We start from the raw sequence: 23,992 nt of genomic DNA, 5'->3' as shown, positions 1-23,992 counted from the left end.
TTTTTATTTTAAATACATTATATTTTGAAATTTGTTGTATTCTTTAAAAAGCAGGATATATTTCTAATGAATCATGTTGCTGCTGTTATTGTTGTTGTCAGGTGCCATTGAGTCATAGCAGACGCATAACAACCTAACGCACAACAAAATGAAACCCTGCCTGCAGCAACCCCACACTTGCTCTCAGGCTGGAGTCCACCTTTGTTCACGGAGATGGATGGAAGCCATGGCTGCAAACGTGGGTTCCAGCACAGGAATGATTTTGAGGAAAAATTAAGGAGATGGACTGGCACCATAAGAAGATACCAAATAAAAGTACATACTTTTAAACAAAAGAATATTGGCCATCAGATAATGAATTAAACAAACACACAATTCCCTGATGAATTAGGTCTAGCTTTATCATAGAAGTACAGGAAATCCAAGGAATCTTTCCCAGTATTTTACAGCTGTCAGACAGAGCACAGAACTACGTTTTTGACATAAACTGCACAGCATGCCAATTCAATCTCTCTCTCGTGGTTCGTACACAGTCAGTGCGAGACACATGGACGTAGGCTGAACTCTCAATCAATAGTTACTGCAGAAATATTCATTGACTTGTATTTCCTGTGATCACTGGAAGTGTAAGTTCATATTTGAACTTTATCCTCCCCTTTAATTAAACACAACTCTCCAAAAAGGAAACCCCGTGGCACCTAGTTTATTTCAATTCAAAGAGACCAGACAGGCCAGAGTAAAATTGCCCCACTGGGTTTCCAAGGCTGTAAATCTTACTGAAATAGAACAGCTGGTGGGTTCAAACCACTCACCTTTTGATTTGCAGCCCAGCACTTTAACCACTGTGCCACCTGCATGTCCTTGTAATTGAACAGTTCAATTACCTTGGAAACACTCTGAACTCCAAATGACCTTTGCTATCCAAACAATATATATCATCAGACTACACAATTACCATTAAAACCTTGAACTACCAAATCATGCTTAAGAAGCTTTTAGCACTAGAAAGAACTTCCCCTATAAAGTAATACACTTAACTTTATTATGATAAATTACTACGAATATATTCAAGGAGATGCAATAAAATTACAACTGCTTTTGCTTTATTATGTTCTCAGAAAGCCCACTGTGAAGTCCAAACACTGACAAAGACATCCATTCTTTATGAAGACTGATAGTGTTGCACAGGGAACTATGCATAAGTTTTTCCAATGTGCAGCTTCAAGTCATGATGCTAAAATTAAAGAAAATACTATCATTAAGTCACTATTAAAAATTTCAACTTTATAAAATTCTAAATTAGCATCAAAGAAGAGTACTCTTGTTATTTAGTACAGAATTGCAGCAGGTCAAGCACATGGAAAGATTAATTTCTTAGTACCATAGTCCCTTACTTAGAGCAAGCAGTAAATCTCAGTCTGCAATGTTATTTGTTTAGGTGGCAGCAGTTCAGCCAGCCAAGTCTCTCCCTGGACTCCCTGTGGGTGGTCCATTTTGGTGTTGCTGCTGGTTTAACTAGCAGTATCCAAACAAATTGTTATTTTAATGAGGTTAAGCAAAGACCTCTGCTCTCACTACCTAACAACCCAAATTGTGCTACCATACAGCAAGTTTACAACCTAACCAGATAGCAGCCAAATGGGTTAGCATCGGGCATTGATAAATCATTCTAACAAACACCATATCTTTTGTTAAATATTACATTACTTTGAGTTGGGCACTAAGTATTTTAAAATACAGATTCACTCAGAAACCTAACTTCTTTGATCGCTGTTTCAAAAGGCCTAAAGGAGAGCAACATTTACAGTTAACAAATGCTACAAATATTTGGGGTTTCTTGTTGGTTTCAATGAATTACTCATTTCCCTTTTGACCCAAACCCAAAACAAAACACCCATTGTACCATCGATTCCAGTTCTTCGCTTTACAGCTATAAATAATCATGTTTTTATTAAGGTATAATATGTAACAAAGTATAACATGAAACAATACAGCCATTGCATATATTGCCTACACATCAAAAAGGTGAAAAACTGTATGATCAGAAACAGTAAATGCAACATACTTCGATGTAGCTCGGACATTTGAAAAGACGTTAAACCTTAATTAAGAGAACTGGAGCTCCAAACAAGCTGATAACAGAATTCCTGCAGAGGCTTTTTTCATACTTCAAGATCAAGCAAACAGCCAAGATTGAAGAATCATCACGGCGCCTAGGACAATATATAGCACACTCTGGAAATGCCCAGAAGACCATAGAGCAGAACAGAGAAGAGCGGGACGGGGACAGCGGGGAAACTAGATGAGTCCGGTGGTATCTGAGCTACGTCTCAAAGTAGTAGGCATAAGTGAGGCAAATGACGGTGAGTGAGCATAACGAAGAATTTCCTGATGCAAATAGATTACGAAGGGTCTCATATGTCATGTAGAAAAGTTTGATTTTCACTAAAAGCTTGAACAGATTGATCTAAATCTATTCATTCCTACAGAAACCAATAGGACAAGAAAAGGTTATATTGTTATATAGATATTATATTGTTATATAACTAGAAGAGATCAGTGGGGTGATATTGTTATGGCAAAAACATGATCTAATTATTATAACCTTCTGGTATAAAAATAAAAGTTCTTATTTGCATAGAGCTATTTTCTGTAAAGAGCCCTAATCACATAGTGGTTAGGTATTGGGCCACTAATGAGCAGTTTGAAACCGCCAGCCACTCAGTGGGAGATGAAGTTTTCTACGCCTGTAAGGAGTGGTAGTCTGAAGACCATAGGGCTGTTCCCCCCTGTCCTACAGAGAAGCTACAAGCCAGTCAACTCAATGGCAGTGAGTGGTCAAGCACACACTCCCAGAGCCTCAGCACTGCTTCTTTGGTTTGTCTCATGCTCTCCATGCTTTGGCCTCTGGTCTCAGCTTGAATCTGGCACATGGTTGCCACATACAGCCTCTTATACTTCCTGTCTCAGGTTTCCCTACTTCAGGCACAGACCTCAAACATGCTGAGAGGTGGTTCATCTATCATGGGCTTCTTGGTGTTTTCTCTGCTTCCCAGATGGTTCTTATATACAGAGGAATGCCTTTCAGGGGGGTATGTGTTTCAGCAGATAACATCCCCAAGAAAACAAGAGGCAGTGACTTGGTGCACACCTCCTACTAAAGTGGGGACTTAATCCCGCCTTGATCATGTCCATTTGCATAGCAGAGAATTCCCTCTAAAATGGGATTATAGTCACAGGCATAGAGGCCAGAATTTATAATACATCACACAAGGGATTATGGCTAGTAGTGCCACACTGATTGACTACAACTGAGGAAATTTGCCCAAAAAGTAGCCTCAAACCCACATATTATCAAACTGAACAGTGAGGAAAGATTGAAGCTAGCAAATAGTATTATACCCTCTACAATGGCAAAGACAAATGTTTCAGGTCTCATATAATCTCTACATAGGCAACACCAATGCTCAAGTCAGGATATTCTGTATTAAATACAAGATAGCTAGCTGATTTGAAGCAGAGCTCTCAAAAGAAAGCAACTAGACGGGTCTGTAAGCGCTAAAATGAAGTGGAGCAGAACTGCATTGTTTGAGCACTTCCAGGAGACCAAAGAGAAGGTTCCGGTGACCACCAATGCGTGTGCCCTTGGTACGGATAGGAACAAGTGCTCACCATCAGCAAGTATGACCTTCCCATGGGCCTGGTCAAAGAAATGTATCTGGCCTGGATTGGCTGCTCTGACAGGAGGGTGGTGGTCACAAAGATGGTAGATAAACAAGCACAGGACAAACAAGTTGGGCAGGATCCACGAACACTAGAATTGGGAAATAGAAGAAATGGATAAGCTAGTTTAGATTTGTATTGAATAAACTGCTAACTGGGAAGCTGATTTGGAGCAGTGCTGGCCCTTGGTGCATCCCTGCCATGGAAGATGAGTGCTTCCACAGCAGAGCCAGTCACCACAGATACGAAAGCCTGAGTCAAAGAAACCTACTTCGTTTAATTAAATTTGGATTTGACCAAAAATGGTGTAAATGATGGGAAAAGGTATGGAAAAAATGTTCACACAACTTTTTAAGATGAGGAATAAATACACAGAAAAGTATCTTAAGAAGTGCCTTAAGAAAATCAATCTCTACAGCCAGAATGCTCCTTTAAGGCAAGGATAGTGAGACTTTGTCTTAGGTACTTTGAACATGCTATCAGGAAAGGCCAGGCCCTGGACAAGGATATCATGTTTGGTCAAGTGCAGGATCAGTGGGAAAGACTCTAGACAAGATGGACTGACACAGAAGCTGCCACAAGGGGCAGCGTGATAGTTGTGAGGCTGGCAGGGGACCAGGAAGGACTTCCTTCTGTGGTACATAAGGTTGCTATGCATCGGAATCAACTCGCAAGCACCAAAAGCACATTCAACATTTTGAGTTAAAAACAGTTTCCTGAGAAGAAGCTTTCAAAGGAATATGCGTCTCAGAAGGGACAATTTTTTCAACAACAAAATAATTAACATTTAGAAAGGGGGGGGGGGGCAAGAAGAGGTTCCAGTCAAGGAGAAAGGAGAAAGGATAGCACTACTCTGCACTAGAGGTGAAATCACCTTGACAACACACAACAATGCGGGACAAAAAGCGCATTCACATTTAAACACAACAAACTCCTTTTCCTCTCTCTCCTCTCATTTAGTGAAGACAGGGCACTGGCTGTGGAAATTAGGAAGAAACATGGTTTAATTACAGGTCCTCAAAGACAGATTTTTAAGAATTTTTACCAGATTAGCTGATGCTTTGTTTATAGATTTGGCGTTGCATGAGGCACACTATAAATCCTGAAAAACATGGCATAAAAAAAGGAAGAAAAGAAGAGAAAGGTGAGATCCATTGTAAATGACTCTGGAAGGAGCCCTGCCATTGCAATTCATATTCTTTCACCATTCCTACATCCCCTGTCTCAATCGTAGTTCTCAGGGGTCCACAGCCACTTCCACTGACATCAGGGGAAATGTACTGAGCCCTTGGCAAACTCAAGTCCCCAAGGAATTTATTTGTCTTTTACTGGTTTTAGGCAGTTCCTCCATATGGAATGTCAACACCCTACACAAAAGAAACTGCCTTGAGAAAAGTATTTCTGGGCAAATGACAACTTCTGTATGGGTTCATTATCCATAAATCATAGATATTAAAAAACAAACAACAAAAAATCTAAGAAAAAAATCTGTTGGTTTTCTACCATTTTTTTAAAGAAATTAGACATTCTAATATCTAATGAAAAAATACTTACCCTAATTGTCCCTTTTACTAACTGACATTCATTTCAGAATGTGGTTGTTTTCCAGTAAAGCACAACACACGTAGAAACAATACTGCGTTTCTATTTACTAGGTACTACTTTAGAATGTGATGATAAACAGAGTCCAAGTCCTTGATATCAAAGAATCTGGTGAAGACCACATAAAAATGGATAGCACACCATTTCTTCCATACTATGAGAATGTTTACCATTGCTCAAAAACTCTGTAGCCAACTCCGCTTTCTCACTGCAATCCAGACACTCAGGTTAATAATGTGAAACCTCAAGGGATTTCCTGCTATTGACCCCACAAGTCAGACAACCACAGAGAAAGGTAACTATGAGATCACACAAACTCTATCTGCCAATGCAGATGGGCGTATTGCTTGTTTTTTCCCTGACTTTTCCAATTTGGTTTGACATTGCTCAGAGGAAAGTCCCCTGCCAGAATGTTTAATTTTACAAATCTCACCACTAGGTACTTTTTCCTGAGTTTCCGCCCAACTGTCCCTTTGTTTACTTTTATTTCATGAACCTCTTTTTGAGTGTCAATACCAGCTGTTCACTTTCCCTGGCCATTTTCCACTTTTCAAATACAGGCATGACTTTAATTAGACAAGGCATATAGGAGGACAATAGAAAGAATAATTCTATGGAATCATGCCAGAATATCAATTTCTGCACAGGCTGAAAGTTCAATCACATAAGCACCCTTTTCCAGAAACATGGGGGAAAATACAGAGCTCTGCTTCTAGTCATAGTCAGGTAACTCCCTGCATGTGATAATCATTATAAATTCTGGAAAAGATTATAAATTCTGGAGGGAGGGAGAGAGAGGGGACTCATGGAGCAAGAAACAAGAAAGAAAGCAACAATAGCAAACCACTTCCCAGGAGAGGAAGGGAGAGGAAAGTACAGGAAGGAGAGAGACCTGAAGGTGTGGAGAAGTAGGGGGTTAAGGCTGATGGCTACTACAAAAAAGAGAACAACTTTGAATAAAGCTCTCATCTTTACAGCTTTGAACCTCAGGAAAACCTTGCCATTCAGATCCACTACAACTGAATAGAACCAGTAGTCTTTCTTAAAGAATTGGGGACTGCATTTAGGGAAGTAACAGCATTTGGATAGTGAAGTAGAAAGCAGAGTGTTGGAGAAAGAAAACTCTAAATTTTAAATACAACTCTCTTCAATTTTCATGGTTCCCTTAACCATCTATGTGAGAGACAGACTCCACATGGCACTGCTAAAGCTAAATTAACTGACCTGAAGTTTCAACTAACACCCACCACATGGGAAGGAGTCTGAATGGCAGTACAATGGGGTTAACTAACTTAAAAAGGAAAACAGGCCCTCCCTACCCAACCCCCTGCTGCTAGCCACTCCACACACTTCCCCCCAAAATCAGAACTCTTTAACTGAGCCTAAAAGAATCCACTCTCTATAATGGTGATGACACAAACCCCAGATTAAAATTTTAAATGTTTAACAAATGAAGAAACAAAAACATGTAACTCATATTTAAGGGAGGGCACAGTCAATGAAGACTGGCATAATTTTATTCAGATGTCAAATTAACAAATAAGGAGCCTCTCCATGGCCCTGCCTGTTAGGCTCTGTCAAGGTCAGTGGTTCAAGATCATTCCTCACCCTATCTACTCCCATAAGGATTTATATACAATTTTGGAAACCCTATATAGGGTGGCTTTAAGTCAGAATCAACTCTATGGCAGTAGGATTTGCTGTTGTTGTTGTTATATTTCCAATCAAGGATTTAAAGTAAAATACAATTATAATGACTAAAAAGATAGAAAAACCAGAGGAAATAAAAGCTATAAGGAAGCACAAGAAAGAATATTAGCAATGAATAAAAAAACTAATTGGGAACAATATTTTAAGGAATTATAGCAAAAAAGTACTTCAATTCATGTCACATCATATACAATTAACTCAAAAGTTATCACATGCTTAAATTTAAAACCTAAACTATTAAATTAAGAGAAAAATCTCAGTGACTCTAGGTTAGGAAAATTAATTAGCTATGCCACCAAAAGCATGATTCATAAAAGAATAAATGGGACTTATTTAAAATTAAGAATGTCTCCTCTCCTCCCACAAACTGGAAGATGACATTCTCAAATACCATATCTGAAAAGGAACTTGAGTCCAGAATATATACACAACTCACCAAAATGCAGGAAGAAAAAAATAAGTAATCCAATAAGGAAATATGCAAAAAATCTAAATGAACGTCACGAAAGAAGACATATACATGACAAACAATATCTTTAGACATAATGAAAATGCAAAGGTAAACTGTAGTGAGATACCGCAACATAACTTCAAGGTCAGTAGTCCAAATCCACCTGTAGCTATTTGGGAGAAATATGAAGCTTTCTACTCCCTTAAAGAGTTATAGCCTCAGAAACTCACAGGAGGAGTTCTGCCCTGTCCTTTAGCGTATCTATGAGTCGGAATCAGCTCAATGGCAGTGAACTGAGTCAGAGTTACTACACAAACATTTAAATATTAATTAAAACACTGCTATTGAGCTGATTCCGACTCATAGCAACCTGAGACTTGTTACGGGGGCTGACTAGCCTCAGTTTTATCCTACCAGGCAGCTGACAGATTTGGAACACCAACCTTGTGATGAACCATCCAATGCCTATACTATATAATGTCACCAGGACTCCTTTTCTAGCCAGTAAAATGTCTAAATTTTAAAATCTGATCATAATGACCAAGTATTGACAAGCTTGGGAATATAAAATGATACACCCACCAAGGAAAACATTTCAGCTATTCTTTTAAAAGTTAAACATGTACCTACCCTCTGATCCAACTATTGTACTCCTATGTATTTATCCAAGAAAAATGGAATATATGTCCATATACAACTTTATACCTAATTTGCACAGAACTTTAGTTATAGTTCACAGCCCTTAAACAACAACCCACATTTCCATCAACTGGTATATATGTGTAAACAAACTGGAGTACATCTATGCAATGGAATACTACACGTCAGTAAAAGGGTTGAACTATTGAATCCCTCGGTAGGAAGGGATCTTAAATAACTACACTCTATGACGAAGTACAAGCTATACCAAAAAAGGAGGACGCCATGCAAGGAAAAGAAACAAAACACAGCACTATTCCATTCATATAGAATTCTATAAAGTGTGAAATACCTTATATACTCTAGGATAAGCCAACATGAATATCAGCTTACACACCTAATTTTATCACAAAACTGCATTAAGAATGTGCTGAAAATCTCGGCATATACACAGTAATCTGTATTAAAAGAAATCTAACCAGCAGTTGTCTAAGGACTAAGTGGGAAGAAAGGAAGATGTGAGGATGAGGGATTAAAAGGCGCACAAAGAAGTATTGGGAGATGAAGACATGTTCATTGTCTTGACAGAGGAAACAGCATTGTGGTGAAGATAGATAACTGTTACTGAGTTGATACCAGCTCATGGAACCCTTATGAAGACAAAAGGAAGCATTTGAGTTCCGTCTTACAACTACGGTGTCAAGTCATCTCACCAAGGATTCTCCACAACCTCACAGACTCTCCGTTTCACCAAAACTTATGTTCTCCCTCAGCTGCAATCACTCTTTATGACATGCCCTACTTGGGTGACTCCAACGACGTTTGTTGTGATCCATGAGGTTTTCATGGGCTAATAATTTTCCTTTCTCGCTACTGTCCTTTACTCTGGAAGAGCTACTGAAATCTGTCCAATATGGTCACAGTAACATGCAATCAAACCAAGGATGCTAAATTGACACATGGGTGATGGGTTGTGTTTTGTGGTAAAGTAAAATTACTTCTGACTGTTCTATCCACGTCTTTTTAACTTCCACAATGAAAGGAATGAGATTACCAACACCACCAAAAGGGAGCAGTCAGGTTTACCATTCCACTGAGTATGCGTGAGCACCTCCGAAGCAAGAAGAGGAACTCCACAGCCATGTAGAAAGATGAACTACCAATGGGCATCTGTCTGACATGACAGAGACACCAACGTCCACGAGACAGAGCAGGGGAGTCATGAAAAGACCGTGAGGCAGAGCAGAGGAGCAACACTGAGACCATGAGGCAGAGCAGTGGCCTTCCCAGCCCATGGAACAAGGCAGAGGCCATGGGGTCACAAGGTTAAGAAGCCAAGAACCAGAGAGAGAAATGTCTGCTAGCATGGCTGAGAAGAGGTAAAGTCAACAAAAGAACTGTAGCTTCAGCATTTTATAACCTGATAACTTCCCTTATAGACCTCATGATTGTGGGTATCATCTGTGAGTTCTGCTCTGGCCCCTACAATGGACTCTCAAATCCAGCAGAGAAGGAAGAGACCACAGGAGGGATGGTGGGTTTGAGAATGGGGTATAGAAGGAGGAGGGTGGAAGCATGTCTGACCTGCCTAATGGCAATTGGACCTTGTGAAGCTGCAACCCCCTTCTTTTTTTGTGCACAAACTATACTTTCTTCAGGAGAAACATGAGACTTTCTACTCTTGGAAAGTTAGTCTCGGTATGGGAAGAGGGTCTTATAGGGTCAGTGTGTGGGGGAAACGACTGGAGAGCACTGAGTGTTTTCAGTATACTTTCTATAGGCACATGTTATTATATTCATGTAAGTTGTACCTTAAGGAAGCAACATATTAAAAAAAAACCCATAGATCTGCACATTAATGGACATGGTTCCTATAGTCAAATTAGCTGACAATCAAACACTACCCATCATATCTTCTATCTATACATTGGAATATACAACTTGCGTTCAACAATCAAAAGGAATGAACTGATGACACACAATCTATCATGATGAAGCACAAAACCATTATACTGTACAAAGTTACATAAGAGTATATCCTGTATAACCCCAAAAACAATTTCACTGCCATAGAGTCAATGCCCACTCATCGTGACTCTCCTGTGGGTTTTGAGAATGTAACTGTTAATGGGCAGAGAAAGTCCTGCCTTTCGTCCTCAGAGTTGACAGTGGTTACGGACTGTTGACCATGTGCAGTGCATACCCTGAGCCACCAACGCTCCCATAGAACGTATAGTTTCATTTATACAAAAGAAATAGGTAGAGCTAATTTACAGTGGTAGAGAGCAATTCATTTGTTGTCTGGGACATCAGGGATAGGCAGGATTGGGGGACAAAGGGGCTGGTTATAGACTAACTGCAAAGTGATATGAAGAAATTCTCTGGAGCAATAAATGCGGAGCATTTAGCATACCATGAATACTCATGTATAAGCCAAGTTTTTCAGCACATTTAAAAAAAATCATTTTATTGGGGGCTCCTACAACTCTTATCACAATCCATACATATATCAATTGTATCAAGCACATTTTTACATTCATTGTCTTCATCATTATCAAAATATTTTCTCTCTACTTAAGCCCTTGGTATCAGCTCCTCATTTTTCCCCTCCCTCCCAGTCACCCCTCCCTCATGAACACTTGATAATTTATAAATTATTATTATTTTGTCATGTCTTACACTGTCCAATGCCTCCCTTCACCCACTTTTCTGTTGTCCATCCTCCAGGGAGGGGGTTATATGTAGATCCTTGTGATTGGTTCCCCCTTTCTGTCCCACCCTCTCTCCACCCTCTGGTATCACCACTCTCACCACTAGTCCTGAAGGGGTCATCTGTCCTGGATTCCCTGTTTCCAGGTCCTATCTGCACCAGTGCACATCCTCTGGTGAGACTGGATTTGTAAGGTAGAATTGGGGTCATGATAATGGTGGGGAGGATTAGAATTAGAATTAGAGGAAAGTTGTCTCATTGTTGCTACACTGCACGCTGACTGGCTTATCTCCTCCCCGCCACCCTTCTTTAAGGGGGGTCCTGTTACCTACAGATGGGCTTTGGGTCTCCACTCTGCACTCCTCTCATTTAGAATGATGATTTTTTTGTTCTTTGATGCCTGAACTGTACATTTTTAATGCATTTTTGTGGTAAAATTAGGTGTCACAGGTGAGATTGGGGTCGGCTTATACTCGAGTACATATGGTACATACATTTGATTATATGTAAATTACACTCAAATAAAACTGGTGATTTCTAAAAAATAAAACTGGATTTTAGATTAATAACACAGAGGCTTGAATTGTATCCTAGTTAATCTACTACCCCTGCTTTTCTGAGCATCTAATTCATGCTTTCAGCATCATTTCCTCACCTATAAACAGTGACATTATAAGGTCCACAGGATGAAGTGAGATAAAACATGTGAAAATAGTTACACTGTAAAGCAATAAGCAGACATTTTTATTGACACCCAAGAGTATTTAGACTGCCTACTGTTTGCATGCTATTTTCTACTTCTGTCCTTACAGTAATTTATTTCTTTCCGTAAAAATCCTAGAGCAACTGAAAAAAAAGATATAATGACTTATAGATGTTTCTAATAAAACAAGAAAGCATTTAAACCAGCGTTAGGCAATATAATGCCAATAAAATGAAATAAAACTAATTCTGAAAATCAAATTATAACTGAAAGGTAAAAATTTCATTATTTAATTCAGTAATTTTAAAGTTCCTTCTATGGCTAAAACTAGAAGATAAATACTTAGAGAAATATTTCTTACCACCACTAACTTAGTTGTTACATTCCAAAAGGGTCAGAAAAAGAGCTTAATATAAAAATGGCAGGCACACACAGATGCTTACGTCACAGAAATTAAGAGTACTATGCTCTCTTTGTCAGGCACTTCAACAACACGTTTGCAACCCATAGTTCCTACAAACCTGAAAGTCATTACCAAAAATGCTGTGATTCTGATATTTCATCTGGAAATGACCTTTGAATTCAGTCACTGAACCCGCAGGGACACAAGGCAATAATACAGGATCTGGGGTGGCTGCTTTTAAAAAGACAATGCTGGCTGTTAGTCTAACTCCTTTCACTTCTTTTTCATAGACCTGAGATCTCTAAGCTAAATACATATAGACACATTGTTTGAACATAATTTCTAACTGAAAAAAAAGGATAGTTCCAATACAGAGTAAGAAACAGACTAGCCAATATCTTACCATATGTTGTACTTTTTAAAATATTACTAAGACACTTAAATATAACGAAAATACTAGGAGAGTTGAGATGAAAGAGTGCAAGAAGAAAGTGTTTTAAAAATGATGGTGGCAACTATTGTACAATCGTGCTTGATAAACTATGGATTGCTCTATCTGCAACATCCCCCAATAACAATTGGAAAAAATACTTCCAGAAAAATATCTTTGTTTCACTAAAAGCACATGTGTAACTCAGGAAGGAAAAGATATTATCTATATGTATTTTATATTTTATTATATGTAAATTAGGCTCAAATAAAAGTTACAAATATAAATTTATGTTCAAATATATATGGGTACACATGTGTGCCTTTCCTGAATTTTACATAAAGACTGCTAGTTCTCCCTCAAAATCTACTCTCCCCTTTTTATAAGTTGTTGTGAAGTGCCATCAATTCAGCTAATCCCATCGCTGCCCCATGCACAACAGAAGGAAACTGTGTGGTCCTGGGGCACCCTCACACTTGTCCCTATGCCAGAGACCATTGATGTGGCCACTGTGTCAATCCATCTCACTGAGGGCCACTGGACCCAACACGGTGTCTCTAGCCCAGGACTGATCTCTCCTAACAATTTATAGAAAGTATGTAGAATGAAGTCTTGCCATTCTTGCCTCTCAGGAGCACTCTTGGCTGTACGTCTTCCGAGACAGATCAAGGTGTCCTTTTAGCTGTCCATGGTATTTTCAATATTCTTCATTAGTAGCACAAATCAAATGCACCAGTTCTATAATTTTTGTTGTTCAAAGTCCAACTTTTAAATGCTTCTGAGGCAATGGAGACTACCATGGCTTGGGTCAGTTTAGTCCTAAAAATAACATCCTTGCTCTTCAATACTCCAAAGTGGTCTTGCGCAGATTTAACCAATGCACTACATCTTTTGATTTCTTTTTTTGACAGATGTAAAGGATTTTATTTAATTCCTAAAGTGATGAAAGCCAGATAGATGTTATTGAGTCAAAGGAGAATCCAAAGAGTCACAATATATGAATAGATAGCTTATGAATTAGGCGAAAAACTCACTATTTCCACAGGGAAGGAAAAATCAAAGGTCTCTCTAATGGACAGAATATATTTGCACATGGAAAATCATTTTCAAAGTTTATAATTATATATAATTTACAGATTTTAAATTATTCAAAGATAATGAAAGGAGATGATAAACTTGAGGGGTAACTGCTTAAGATATATATATGCCTATTTAATTTATTTTTTAATCATTTTATTGGGATCTCTTACAGATATTATAACTTTAGATTTCTTGACTGCTGCTTCCAGGAACAATGACTGTGGATCCAAGCAGGGCAAAATCCTTGAGCACTCCGGCCTTTTCTCCGTACTGATCCAGGTGTGAGGATCCCAGTCTTCTATACATTGAGCTGTAATCCACACCAAAAGCTACAATCGTTGATCTTGATCACCAAGTGCTTGGATTCCTCCTAACTTTGAGCAGGCAAGTTCTGTCATAGGTATATTCCTGGTTGTTAGTAAGCCTCCCCCCAAACTTGATGCCACATTCTTCTTCATCGATGCCACACTCTGCCTTGTACATGAAAGGCTCGGCTCCCCACTTCAGAAGAAGACGCTGCTGAAAACCTATGCATAGCTTCAAAGCATTTTCAAATCCTTATAAATAGGGACGGCGATGTCTGGGTAAGATTCCTGTGCAGTTAAGTGCAGCGTGGCGAATAAGTTCTGGACAACAGAAGGTGAGAAAACCCAAACATATGGAACGCCAGGGTCACGGCCTCAAAGAAAAAGCATACGCACTGGATTTTCTCCTTCAACTCATTCCTGCAGCTTAGAAGGCAAATATAATAGTGATTGCTAGACCAGCCACTTTGGAACATTGGAGGAAAACTATTAAACATTTCAAAGCAACATGAACAACGTAGCATGAACCTGCAAAATGATAAAGCTATTATATTAGCTAGAACTTCCAACGTAGATGTTTACATCTGAAAAAAGAACCCTTTGTGCCAACTTTTATATTGTTCTTAAGCAAATGTATGAAGCAAATATATGAACTGTGAAGAATTGAGAAGATATGAGATAAAAATTAATTTTTTTATAATTCCAAGAAAGATTCTGTGGCTAATCGAAGTTCTTCTTGTCCTTTAAACATATTTTATTGCGCTTACTTTTGGCCCAATCATCATGGCTTTCTCTCGGTTGGACTAGGTTTGGAAATATGAGACAACAGTCGGTTAGACTTGCAATGCATTTAAAAAATGACTTCAAAGTGTTTATAGATGAAGTAGCAGAAGGATGTGTCAATTATATGAACCCACAGTTATTCTTATCCAAAATTATTAAGTCTTTTTCAGGTGGTTCATAAGTAGGGGGTCTTTTGTTTTACTTTTGAGAAACAAAATTAAATGCAAAAGAGAAGGTTGAAGACATTATTACAGAAGATGCATCATTGGCATAACAAAGTACATCCTGCAAAATCAGGAGAAATGATAAAAGGCAGAGGGGATTGAGGGACAACGAGTGCATCGCCCAATTCGCTGAGTGAGTGAGGTATTCCTAGTGAAAAGGAAAAGGCAACATATCTAAGCGTGGGCAGCACAGGGTGTGCTTTCAGTCACAATAATCCTCTGCCAACGGATGGCACTGGTGCCGAGGTCAGGTCTATTTGTTCATTCAGCATTTATTCCCATAAGCATTAAGTTAAATTATGGTATTTATTTTTTTTAAAAAGCCAATTTAAAGTAAAAGTGATTTTCCTTTTTTTTTAATTAAATGCTTTTATTGGGGGCTCTTACATCTATCACAATCCATACATTCATCCATTGTGTCGAGCACATTTGCACCTTTGCTACCACCATCATTTTCAAAGCATTCTCTTCCCACTTGAGCCCCTGATATCTGCTCCCCATTTCTTCCCTCTCCATCCCTCACCTGCCCTCCCTCATGAACCCTTGATAAGTTACAGATTATTGTTGTCATATCTTGCATCATCCTCTGTCACCCTCACCCACTTTTCCATTGTTCATCCCCCTAGGAGGAGGTTACAGGTTGATCCTTGTAATCCTGTCCCCCATTCTCCCCCCAACCTTCCCTAATCCTCCTGGCCCTGAGGGGTTTATCTATCCAGGATTCCCTGTGTTGTGAGTAACTGAGTGATTTTCAACCTGAAAATTAATCTCACAAAAGCTATGAACTCACTCCCCAGTCCCAAAATGTAAAGAAACATGAATATAGGAAGATATGCACTTAAAATTGTTCAATATTTGTAAATAGCTTTTTCTTTCACTCAGATAAAACCTTAATGTTTTTCAAAAGAATTAAGTCTTTTTTAATTGAAAACTAATATTTCCTTCTTCTAAGAAGAAAAAATGTTATAAGTATTAGTTTTGAATAATATTCAAAATATTAAGAATGTACTTAATAGGATGTGTTTAAGAATGTCCAAAATAGAATGCAACATAAATTTAAGGAATTGAGGACAACTCTCCAAAAAACATGACTCTCAAGAGGTATGAAATCGAATGAACTTAGAACTCATGGGGTGAACACGACTATGAACAAGTAATTCATGTCCGCTGTGTTAGGGAACAAAAGAGACCCCAAATGTCAAATATAATTCAAGGAGAATCGTAGGGGCACAGCTGTTTGCTCCTTAGGCAAACAGGACAGGACCACCACCTTCCACAGTTCAAGGCCTGTGGGGAATGCTAATGACTCAACTGGGGGAGCTAATGAGGAACTGACTGGCCTGACTCTCTGCCTGAGATCAGATGGACACTTTGCCTTCTGTTCCCTGACAAAGCTGCTGAAACACGAAAGTCTGAAAAATATGTTATTCCCTTTTCCCAACTTTATCCTGCCCTCCTGTCTTTGAACAGTTTGGCTGATGTATTAATATTTCTTTATATATCCTCAAATAATTGTCACCTGTCCCTTTGTGTAGAAACCTGTCACAAAAGGCAGGCTGTGTAACAGGGTATGTTTATAAACCTACCTCAAATAAAGTTCCAGGCCCTGGAGTATCTATGAGTCAGGGTCCTCCCTGCCCAACCCTGCTAACCCTTTATCTCTTATCTATAAGTTTTCTAGTTACAGATCATGCCCTCTCAAATCCGTTCATCTTATAAGAGAGCTGGACTCATTGATCTTAGAGAATATTTATTAAGTCTTAAACATAACAAGACAAAAATAAAGACATATTGTTCCGATGAGGGAGACCATTAGCATAAGGTCATATAGCATCCAAGGGTTTGCTGAGATACACAGATTTTAAACAGGGCAAAGAAGGGCAAAGGAAAGTGCCACAAAAGCATGACTGGTGGCAGAACATCAGTTACAGGTGGGATTAGAAAATCAGGAATGGGACCAAGACTAGGACACTTACATTATGTTAGACAAAGGAACTTACAAGATTGGTCCCGGCCCTCCATCCAAGGCAGTCATGACGATGCCACCCCCAGGAAAGTGATCTCCTCCTAAACACACCATGAGAGTATTCATGGCCCTAAGGGAGAATGCCCCTTCCTGGGCTGGCGGGAGGGAGTGGAGGTGATACAAAGTATAATAAGATACTGTGCCCAAGAACAAGACTGCTCACAAACTTCGATAAATGGTCAGAAACAATTCAGTGGAGGCTTTCAATCTATGTGGGGACTCTGCAAATAGATTTGGAGCTTTCACTGTCATCCAAGGCCTTCTACAAATGGGGTGCTCAGAATTCATGGTCTAATACCCAAGAAATAACAGAATTCACTTCAACTTTTTTAGTTGACTCTATGTTCACTCATTCTTGGTTCTAAGTTTACGAGGTCATTTTTGGCAACAACAGTCATATTTCTTTTCTAAATGTTGAGGTCATCCATGCACAATTTGCCTTAAAAAGTACTCTGCCATTGTGTTGTTAGTCCAGGTAGACTAGGGAAACAAATTCATGGACAGTCAGATGTGTAAAAGAAAGAGGCTTTATACAAGAGCAATTGAATACTGAGGAAACATCCCAGCCCAGTCCAGATCAAGTCCATAAGTCCAGAATTAGCCCATACGTCCAATACCAATCTATAAAGTCCTCTTCAGACTCATGAAACACATGCAATGACCGGAAGATCACAGGCCAGTGGGTGGGAAGTCTTGTAAATCCAGTGGCATTGTAAGTATCTCAGCACTGGCAGGGGTCTCCATGTGGCTTCTCCAGCACCAGGGCTACATCAGGGCAGGTCCATGCGGCTTCGCAACAGGGATATCTTGCAGGGAGTCAGCCTTTTCAGTAGAGAGTCTTCAAGTGAGTGAGCCAACAGAGAGAGTGTGTGTCTCCCACCTCCAAGGAAGAAATACAGGAGTTCCCAGAATTCTCAGGAGGCCATGCCCACCAAAGGCATCATTGGCTATACGATGATCGGACAGGCTAGATTCCAGCTCAAATTGACACTAGATTATGTAATTACCACAAACAATTATTGACAAATATTTGATATCAGATAAAATGACAAGATATTGTATATCTTAAATTTGGTTTACATAAGCACATCCTTCAGCACTGACAGATTCCCAGGACAGTTTGAACGATAAAAACATGTGACTTTTCAAATGCAAAACAATAATTCTCGTGGCAGCAACATAAAAGAATAGCTTGGGTGAAGGAAGACATCGGTCAGTGTAAGACATGAAAAAATAATAATTTATAAATGATCAAGGGTGGGGTGGGGGTAAAATGAGGCACTGATACCAAGGGCTAAAGTACAAAGAAAATGTTTAGAAAATGATGGTAGCAACAATTGTACAAATGTGCTTGACACAATGGATGCATGTATGGATTGTGATAAGAGCTCTAAGCGCCCAATAAAATGATTTTTTAAAAAAAGAAAAGCTTTACTCATTAATATATTGAAAAGTATCTACAGACAACCCATGAGCAATCTCCTCTTTGTGAAGCCGTTATGAGAGTAGCCTAAATGAATAAATATGAGGACACCTATCAAATTATAATGCAGTACTCTAAAATGTGTCCTTCAAGGGAAATGTTTTCTTTTATTTCAGATTCCTGAAGAAACCTGGTGAAAAGATAGTGGTTAAAGGCCTTGGCTTCAGTAAAGTAGATCAACTTCAAGGTCATAAACAAGGTATATTTCAGTCATTAATGCCAATATACATCAAGAATGACATGAGTTATGACCACTTAAGGTTCTCTCTTCATAGAGGCAGCAAAACCAGAGGTATCGCCAAGAATGGCACGTACTCAATCCATGCCAGTGAGGCAAGCCTCCCCGCCCCCTTCACCACATCAGAGATATCCAAAATTTTTCCGGTTTCAAAACATACCTCATAAATTTGGAATTTATTATGCATCAGTATATACAAAACAGATGAAAAGTAAAAACTGGCTACACTAAATAATGGTTGTCATTACATACAAATGCTTGTTGAAGGGAAATGGCATCACTCCCAGTTTCACAATAATCGGCTTCAAAATATTAGAAGAAATTGTGCTGTGTTTGTATGAGGGAGAACTCTAAAGGGTTCACAGGAAGTGAACTTGACCAATAATTTAATTTTTCCAGAAATTTTTTGAAACCCCCTTGCATAACATCTGCCCGAATTGGGCCACAACAAAGAGTATTTACTATAAATAATACAATTTTAAATGCCCGTTCAAACCTCAGTTTTCCTTCCTAAAATGTTCGTTTTAAGGTCCTTCACACATTGAAACTTGCAAGAAATTTCACAGACAGTATAGAAAGAATATGCATCACCTAATATTCCCTACATGTTCAAATATATATGAAAATAATAATTTCATATTTTTCTTCAATTATTTCTCTAAATTATAAAGCTTTGTAATCATTCTGAATGAGAGGCATGGCTTAAAGAACTATTTGGACTCACTTTATTTCTAACACAAATTGTCCAAACTATCTCTACACTCAGTGAGGTGGAGATCCTTCCCTTTCTTCTACCGCAGACCAACGCCTGACAGATAAGTCACTGGCAAGATAAAATACAACTCTAACTCGCTCCTGAACTTATACCATATAAATACTGATAATATGTATGCAACACTTAAAAAACAAACTCTGCCTTGGACTGAATTGGTACAGGGACTGAGCAGGAAAGTAGTAAGTAGCTTTTTCTGTAAATAAGTTGTGGAATGTATGATCTCAAAATGATTTCTTCCTATTTTAAAATGTCAAAGCCTCATAATCTAAATAAATAAAATTCTTCATTATGTTTTACTAAACTTAAATTACCAAATAATTTGTAAGTTCACAATTTGTAAGTAAAAAAATACATTATTTTCTTTCTAAAAATTAGTATTTCCCCTAACTTATTTCAAAAGAAGCTGCCTCAAAATAACTCATTGCCATTGGGTACATTTTGACTTATAGTGACCTAGTAGGGCAGGATAGAACTGGCCTTGTGGATTTCCAAGACTGTAACTCTTGACTGGTGTAGAAAGCTTTGCCTTTTCCGTCAGAGCTGGCTGGTGGTTTCGTACTGCTGACCTTGCATAAGGCCCTCCCTCACGAATCTAAAACTTTTCACCCCATTTTCAAAACTACTCCTTCATATAATTATCTCTATAATACTTATGCTTTCAATGTCTTAAAAATGAAATACAGCCCTTAGTGACACAGTGGACTAAGAACTGGGCTGTTGAATGCAAGCAAGGTCAGCACTTCAAAACCAGGAGCCACTCAGAGAGAGAAAGATTACCGTATATACTTGAATATAAGCTGATCCAAATATAAGCCAAGGTACCTAATTATTACCTGGGAAACCAGAAAAACTGACTGACTCGAGTATAAGCCTAGGGTGGAAAATGCAGAAGCTATTGGTGAGTTTCAATAATCAAAACAAATGAAAATAAAATTACTAAAAATTGAGACATCAGGTGGGGTAATGTATTTAAATATTTATTTTAAAATAAAAAACATAAATAAAAGGACAAGTCATTTAACATTAGAAAACCAGCACAGTAATTTGAAAATAGGTTCAACAAAAACAATAAGGTATCAACAATGATACCTTAAGAGTACTATTCCCTGAGCTCAATCAGCAACCAAGTTAAAATGTAAAGAGTTAAAATCCTTCAAAACTGGATTCCTCATCATCATCCGTATCCCAATGCAGAGCTTCAGCTGGTGTCAGGTCATCACAGACGCTGTCCTCACTGAGATCGCCATCATCACCATCACTGCTGTCATTTTCATACAAAGCGCAGTCTTCACTGCCATCCATAGCATTACTAATACTACATTTCTGGAAGGCACGTCATGCCATGTCTTCTGGAATGTCTTCCCATGCATCTCAAACCCACTTTGCTATTAACTCTATGTCAGGCTTCATGAGATTTCCTCCTTTTGTTAGTTAGGCTTGACCAGATGACATCCATTCATGCCACATCCTTCGCACATGGTCTTTAAAAGGCTTACTCAAAGATACACGTCATAGGATGGCTCTGATTGGTTAGATGTGAGTAAACAAACATTCAAAGGCCTGCAGTGTCAGCGGGGCTTTGAATGAACAGCGGAGAAACGGCAATCACCTACAAGATAACAGGCGCTCATCCCATTACCTCAGGGAGCCCCAGCGAGATGTTACACTTCGCTGAGGTACCACTGACCCGTGTGTAAGCCGAACCAGTTTTTCAGTCGAAAAACTTGGCCTAAACATGAGTACATACGGTAAGTTTTCTACTCCCATATAGATTTAGTCTCGGAAACCCACAGGAGCAATTCTATTCTCGCCTATAGGGTTACTATGAGTTGGAATCTACTGGCTGACAGAGAAAAACAAAATACCTTTCCAATAATTATTTTTCACAATGCATTGATATAAAGCATTTGATGCCTTATATTAGAATCATTCTTTCAACTCAGAAATCAAGTACTTTCTAATATTTTATTTCTGGAGTATTCTGAAAACAACGTGCTAATTGCCTACATATTAAGTATAATATTCAATATTTTACCACTCGGACATTTTACCACTTGTAACATTATGAAAAGTTTTACTTACTGAAACATTTTTCAAGTTTTTCTCAAAAGAGAAATGACAAGACTCTTTTGAAAACTCAAATTTATAAGCATCAGGTGGTCCTGCTCCCAACACCAGTGCTTGTCTCAGCTCATCAACGTATTTCTCTTCTTCCATTGCCATATCATCAGCTTCTTGGGAAATTTCTGATGCAGACACTAAGAGGAAAAGAAAGATTAGAAAACATAAGACATTAATAAAAGTTTGAAATGAAAAATGATTATTTAAATATGGGAAATATGCATTTGCTTGTTGCTATTAATTTACAGATTATAAACAAAAATTAAAATGAAGAGTAAAATAAATTCTTACCATATATTTTAAGGTTAAATTATACTTTTAAGTGAACTAAAAATTTTATAATTTCTAAATTTAGAAATTTAGAATTAAAAAAATAGAGGAATGCATTAATTTAGTTTCAAATCTCATTTGAAAAGCATTAGAATCCTGGCATTTGCTCAGTCCTCAGATGAAATATATCTATGCATTGTAAAAGACTACAGAAATTCTCATTCTGTATATTTACCCCTACTTCAAAGTGAGATCAATTTTGAGGGGCTTCACAAAGTTCATTAAAAATTCCATGATCTTTTTATTCTATTTTTTCATGAACTTTTGAAGGCCCTTCATATTTCATATGATTAATAAGCATTGTGTTTTATAAAATCCTTATTCCTTATCTCAATTATAAGTGATTACATAGCCTATAATCTAGTTATTAATCACATAAGTAGAGTCAAGTTAAATTAAAAGTGTTCATTCTTATCTCATATTAGTGGACAATAGAAAATGATAAAGGGTAAACAATAAAAGAGATGATGAGGAAGGAGAGAGAAGGAAATTATTATTTATGGAATATCTCTTCTATCGCACAATTACATACTGTAGATCTTAACTTCAAACTCTCTCAATCAGGTGTAATTAGCCAGCTATTTCACCCATCCACTGATAATTATATTTTCAATAATTATATTATCAACTCTATATTTTCTTTGTTTCTATTTCATAATAAATTATCATCTTACTCTTCCTTTAAATATTTGAACATTTGAAGCACATTGAAGATTGCATGTGAACTAGTAGAAATTCTGGCGGGACAACTGTTTGGCTGTTCAAATCCACCATCCTTCATTGGGAGAAAGGTGTGGCAGTCAGCTTCGATAAAGACAAACAGCCTAGAGGCTCAATGGGGCAGTTCTACTCCATCCTGTGGGGTTACTGAAAGTCAGAAACAAATCAATGGCAATGCTTTAGGTCTGAGATTCGGATTGGTGGTTCCTAGAAATCAATTCTGTTTCTTCTATCTGCTGACACAGTCTCAGAAATTGTGTTGCTTATTTTGCTTCCATGCTATATCATTTTCAAACACGGTTCATCTCTGGCAGGAGTATGAAGTGCCTTGGGCTGTAGAAAACCAAACTCACTGACACTGAGTTGATTCTGACTCATAGCAACTCTAAAGGAGAGGGTAGAACTGCCCCTGTGTGTTTCCAAGAATGAAACTCATTAAGGGAGTATAAAGTCTTCCTTATTTAATGGAAAATACCATGACTGGAGTCAGGAATACCTTAAACCTCGAAGTAACATCCTTGCTCTTCAATGCTCTAACGCAGGGGTCCTCCCACTTTCTAAACGGGGCATTTCACTGTCCCTCAGACCCATTGGAGGGCCGGACTTTTAAAAAAGAACTGTGAACAAATTCCTATGCACACTGCACTTATCTTATTTTGAAGTAACAACACAAACGGGTCAAAAACACCCTGGTGGTGGATAAATGTCCTTGGGGGGACCACATGTGGCCCATGGGCTGTAGTCTGAGGACCCCTGTTCTAAAGAGCATTGAAGCAAATTTACCTAAAGCAACTCTTCTTCTATCTCTTGACTGCTGTTGCCATGAGCACTGATTGCGGATCCAAACACAACTGTGAATACAAGCAAGGCAAAATCCTCAACAACTTCAAAGATTTCTCCATTTATCATGATGTAACCTATTGGTCCAGTTGTGAAGATTTGGGTTTATTTTCCATAGCACCGGAACATAAGAATAAAAATCCCTTATATGCTTATATGATTTAAAATCTTCTAAAGCAAATATTCGCTTTAGAAGCAGATTCATACTGAAGATGAACACTATCTAATTTTTTAATTTTTTTATTAGGGGCTCATACAACTCTCATCACAATCCATACATACATCAATTTTGTAAAGCACATATGTACATTCATTGCCCCACTATCCAATTTTGGACTATTTAAATATTTCATTGATCACATGGTCATAATGGATAGGTAGAACTACCTTCTACTGCTACCCATTCTGTATTACTTTTGCCCTCAGCAAGCAACTCAGCTGGCTGTGGTTTTTGGCCTGGCGGGGTGATCCAGACCTTCATTCCTGAGGGGTATGGGTCATTATAATTCCAGTCAGGATTGGGTTGCTGTAACTTACCATTTACTTTAATAACAGGGCATGGTAACATTAAGATTCGGCCTATGGGATCTCCTGGATTCCAGACATATTCTTCTTTACCTCCATTATGTAGTACCAGTCTAATTTCTCCTTGGTAATCAGGATCAATCACACCACTTAGTACAGTGACACTCTTCC

General features: G+C 38.3%; 1 protein-coding gene across 2 annotated transcripts in view; it reads right to left on the bottom strand.

Annotated features, from left to right (window-relative positions):
* The window catches only part of XRCC4 (X-ray repair cross complementing 4), a 297,968-nt gene that overhangs the window by 227,606 nt on the left and 46,370 nt on the right, over positions 1 to 23,992 (bottom strand). For both annotated transcript variants that reach the window (XM_075541249.1, XM_075541250.1), the window contains exon 3: positions 21,368 to 21,543. In XM_075541249.1, coding sequence (XP_075397364.1) covers positions 21,368 to 21,543 — 176 coding nt within the window. The remainder of the gene's footprint in view (positions 1 to 21,367; positions 21,544 to 23,992) is intronic.

The sequence above is a fragment of the Tenrec ecaudatus genome, chromosome 2 (assembly GCF_050624435.1).
Source record: "Tenrec ecaudatus isolate mTenEca1 chromosome 2, mTenEca1.hap1, whole genome shotgun sequence".
NCBI lineage: Eukaryota > Metazoa > Chordata > Mammalia > Afrosoricida > Tenrecidae > Tenrec > Tenrec ecaudatus.
Note: the sequence above shows the minus strand (reverse complement) of the source record. Positions and strands in the feature narration are given on the sequence as shown.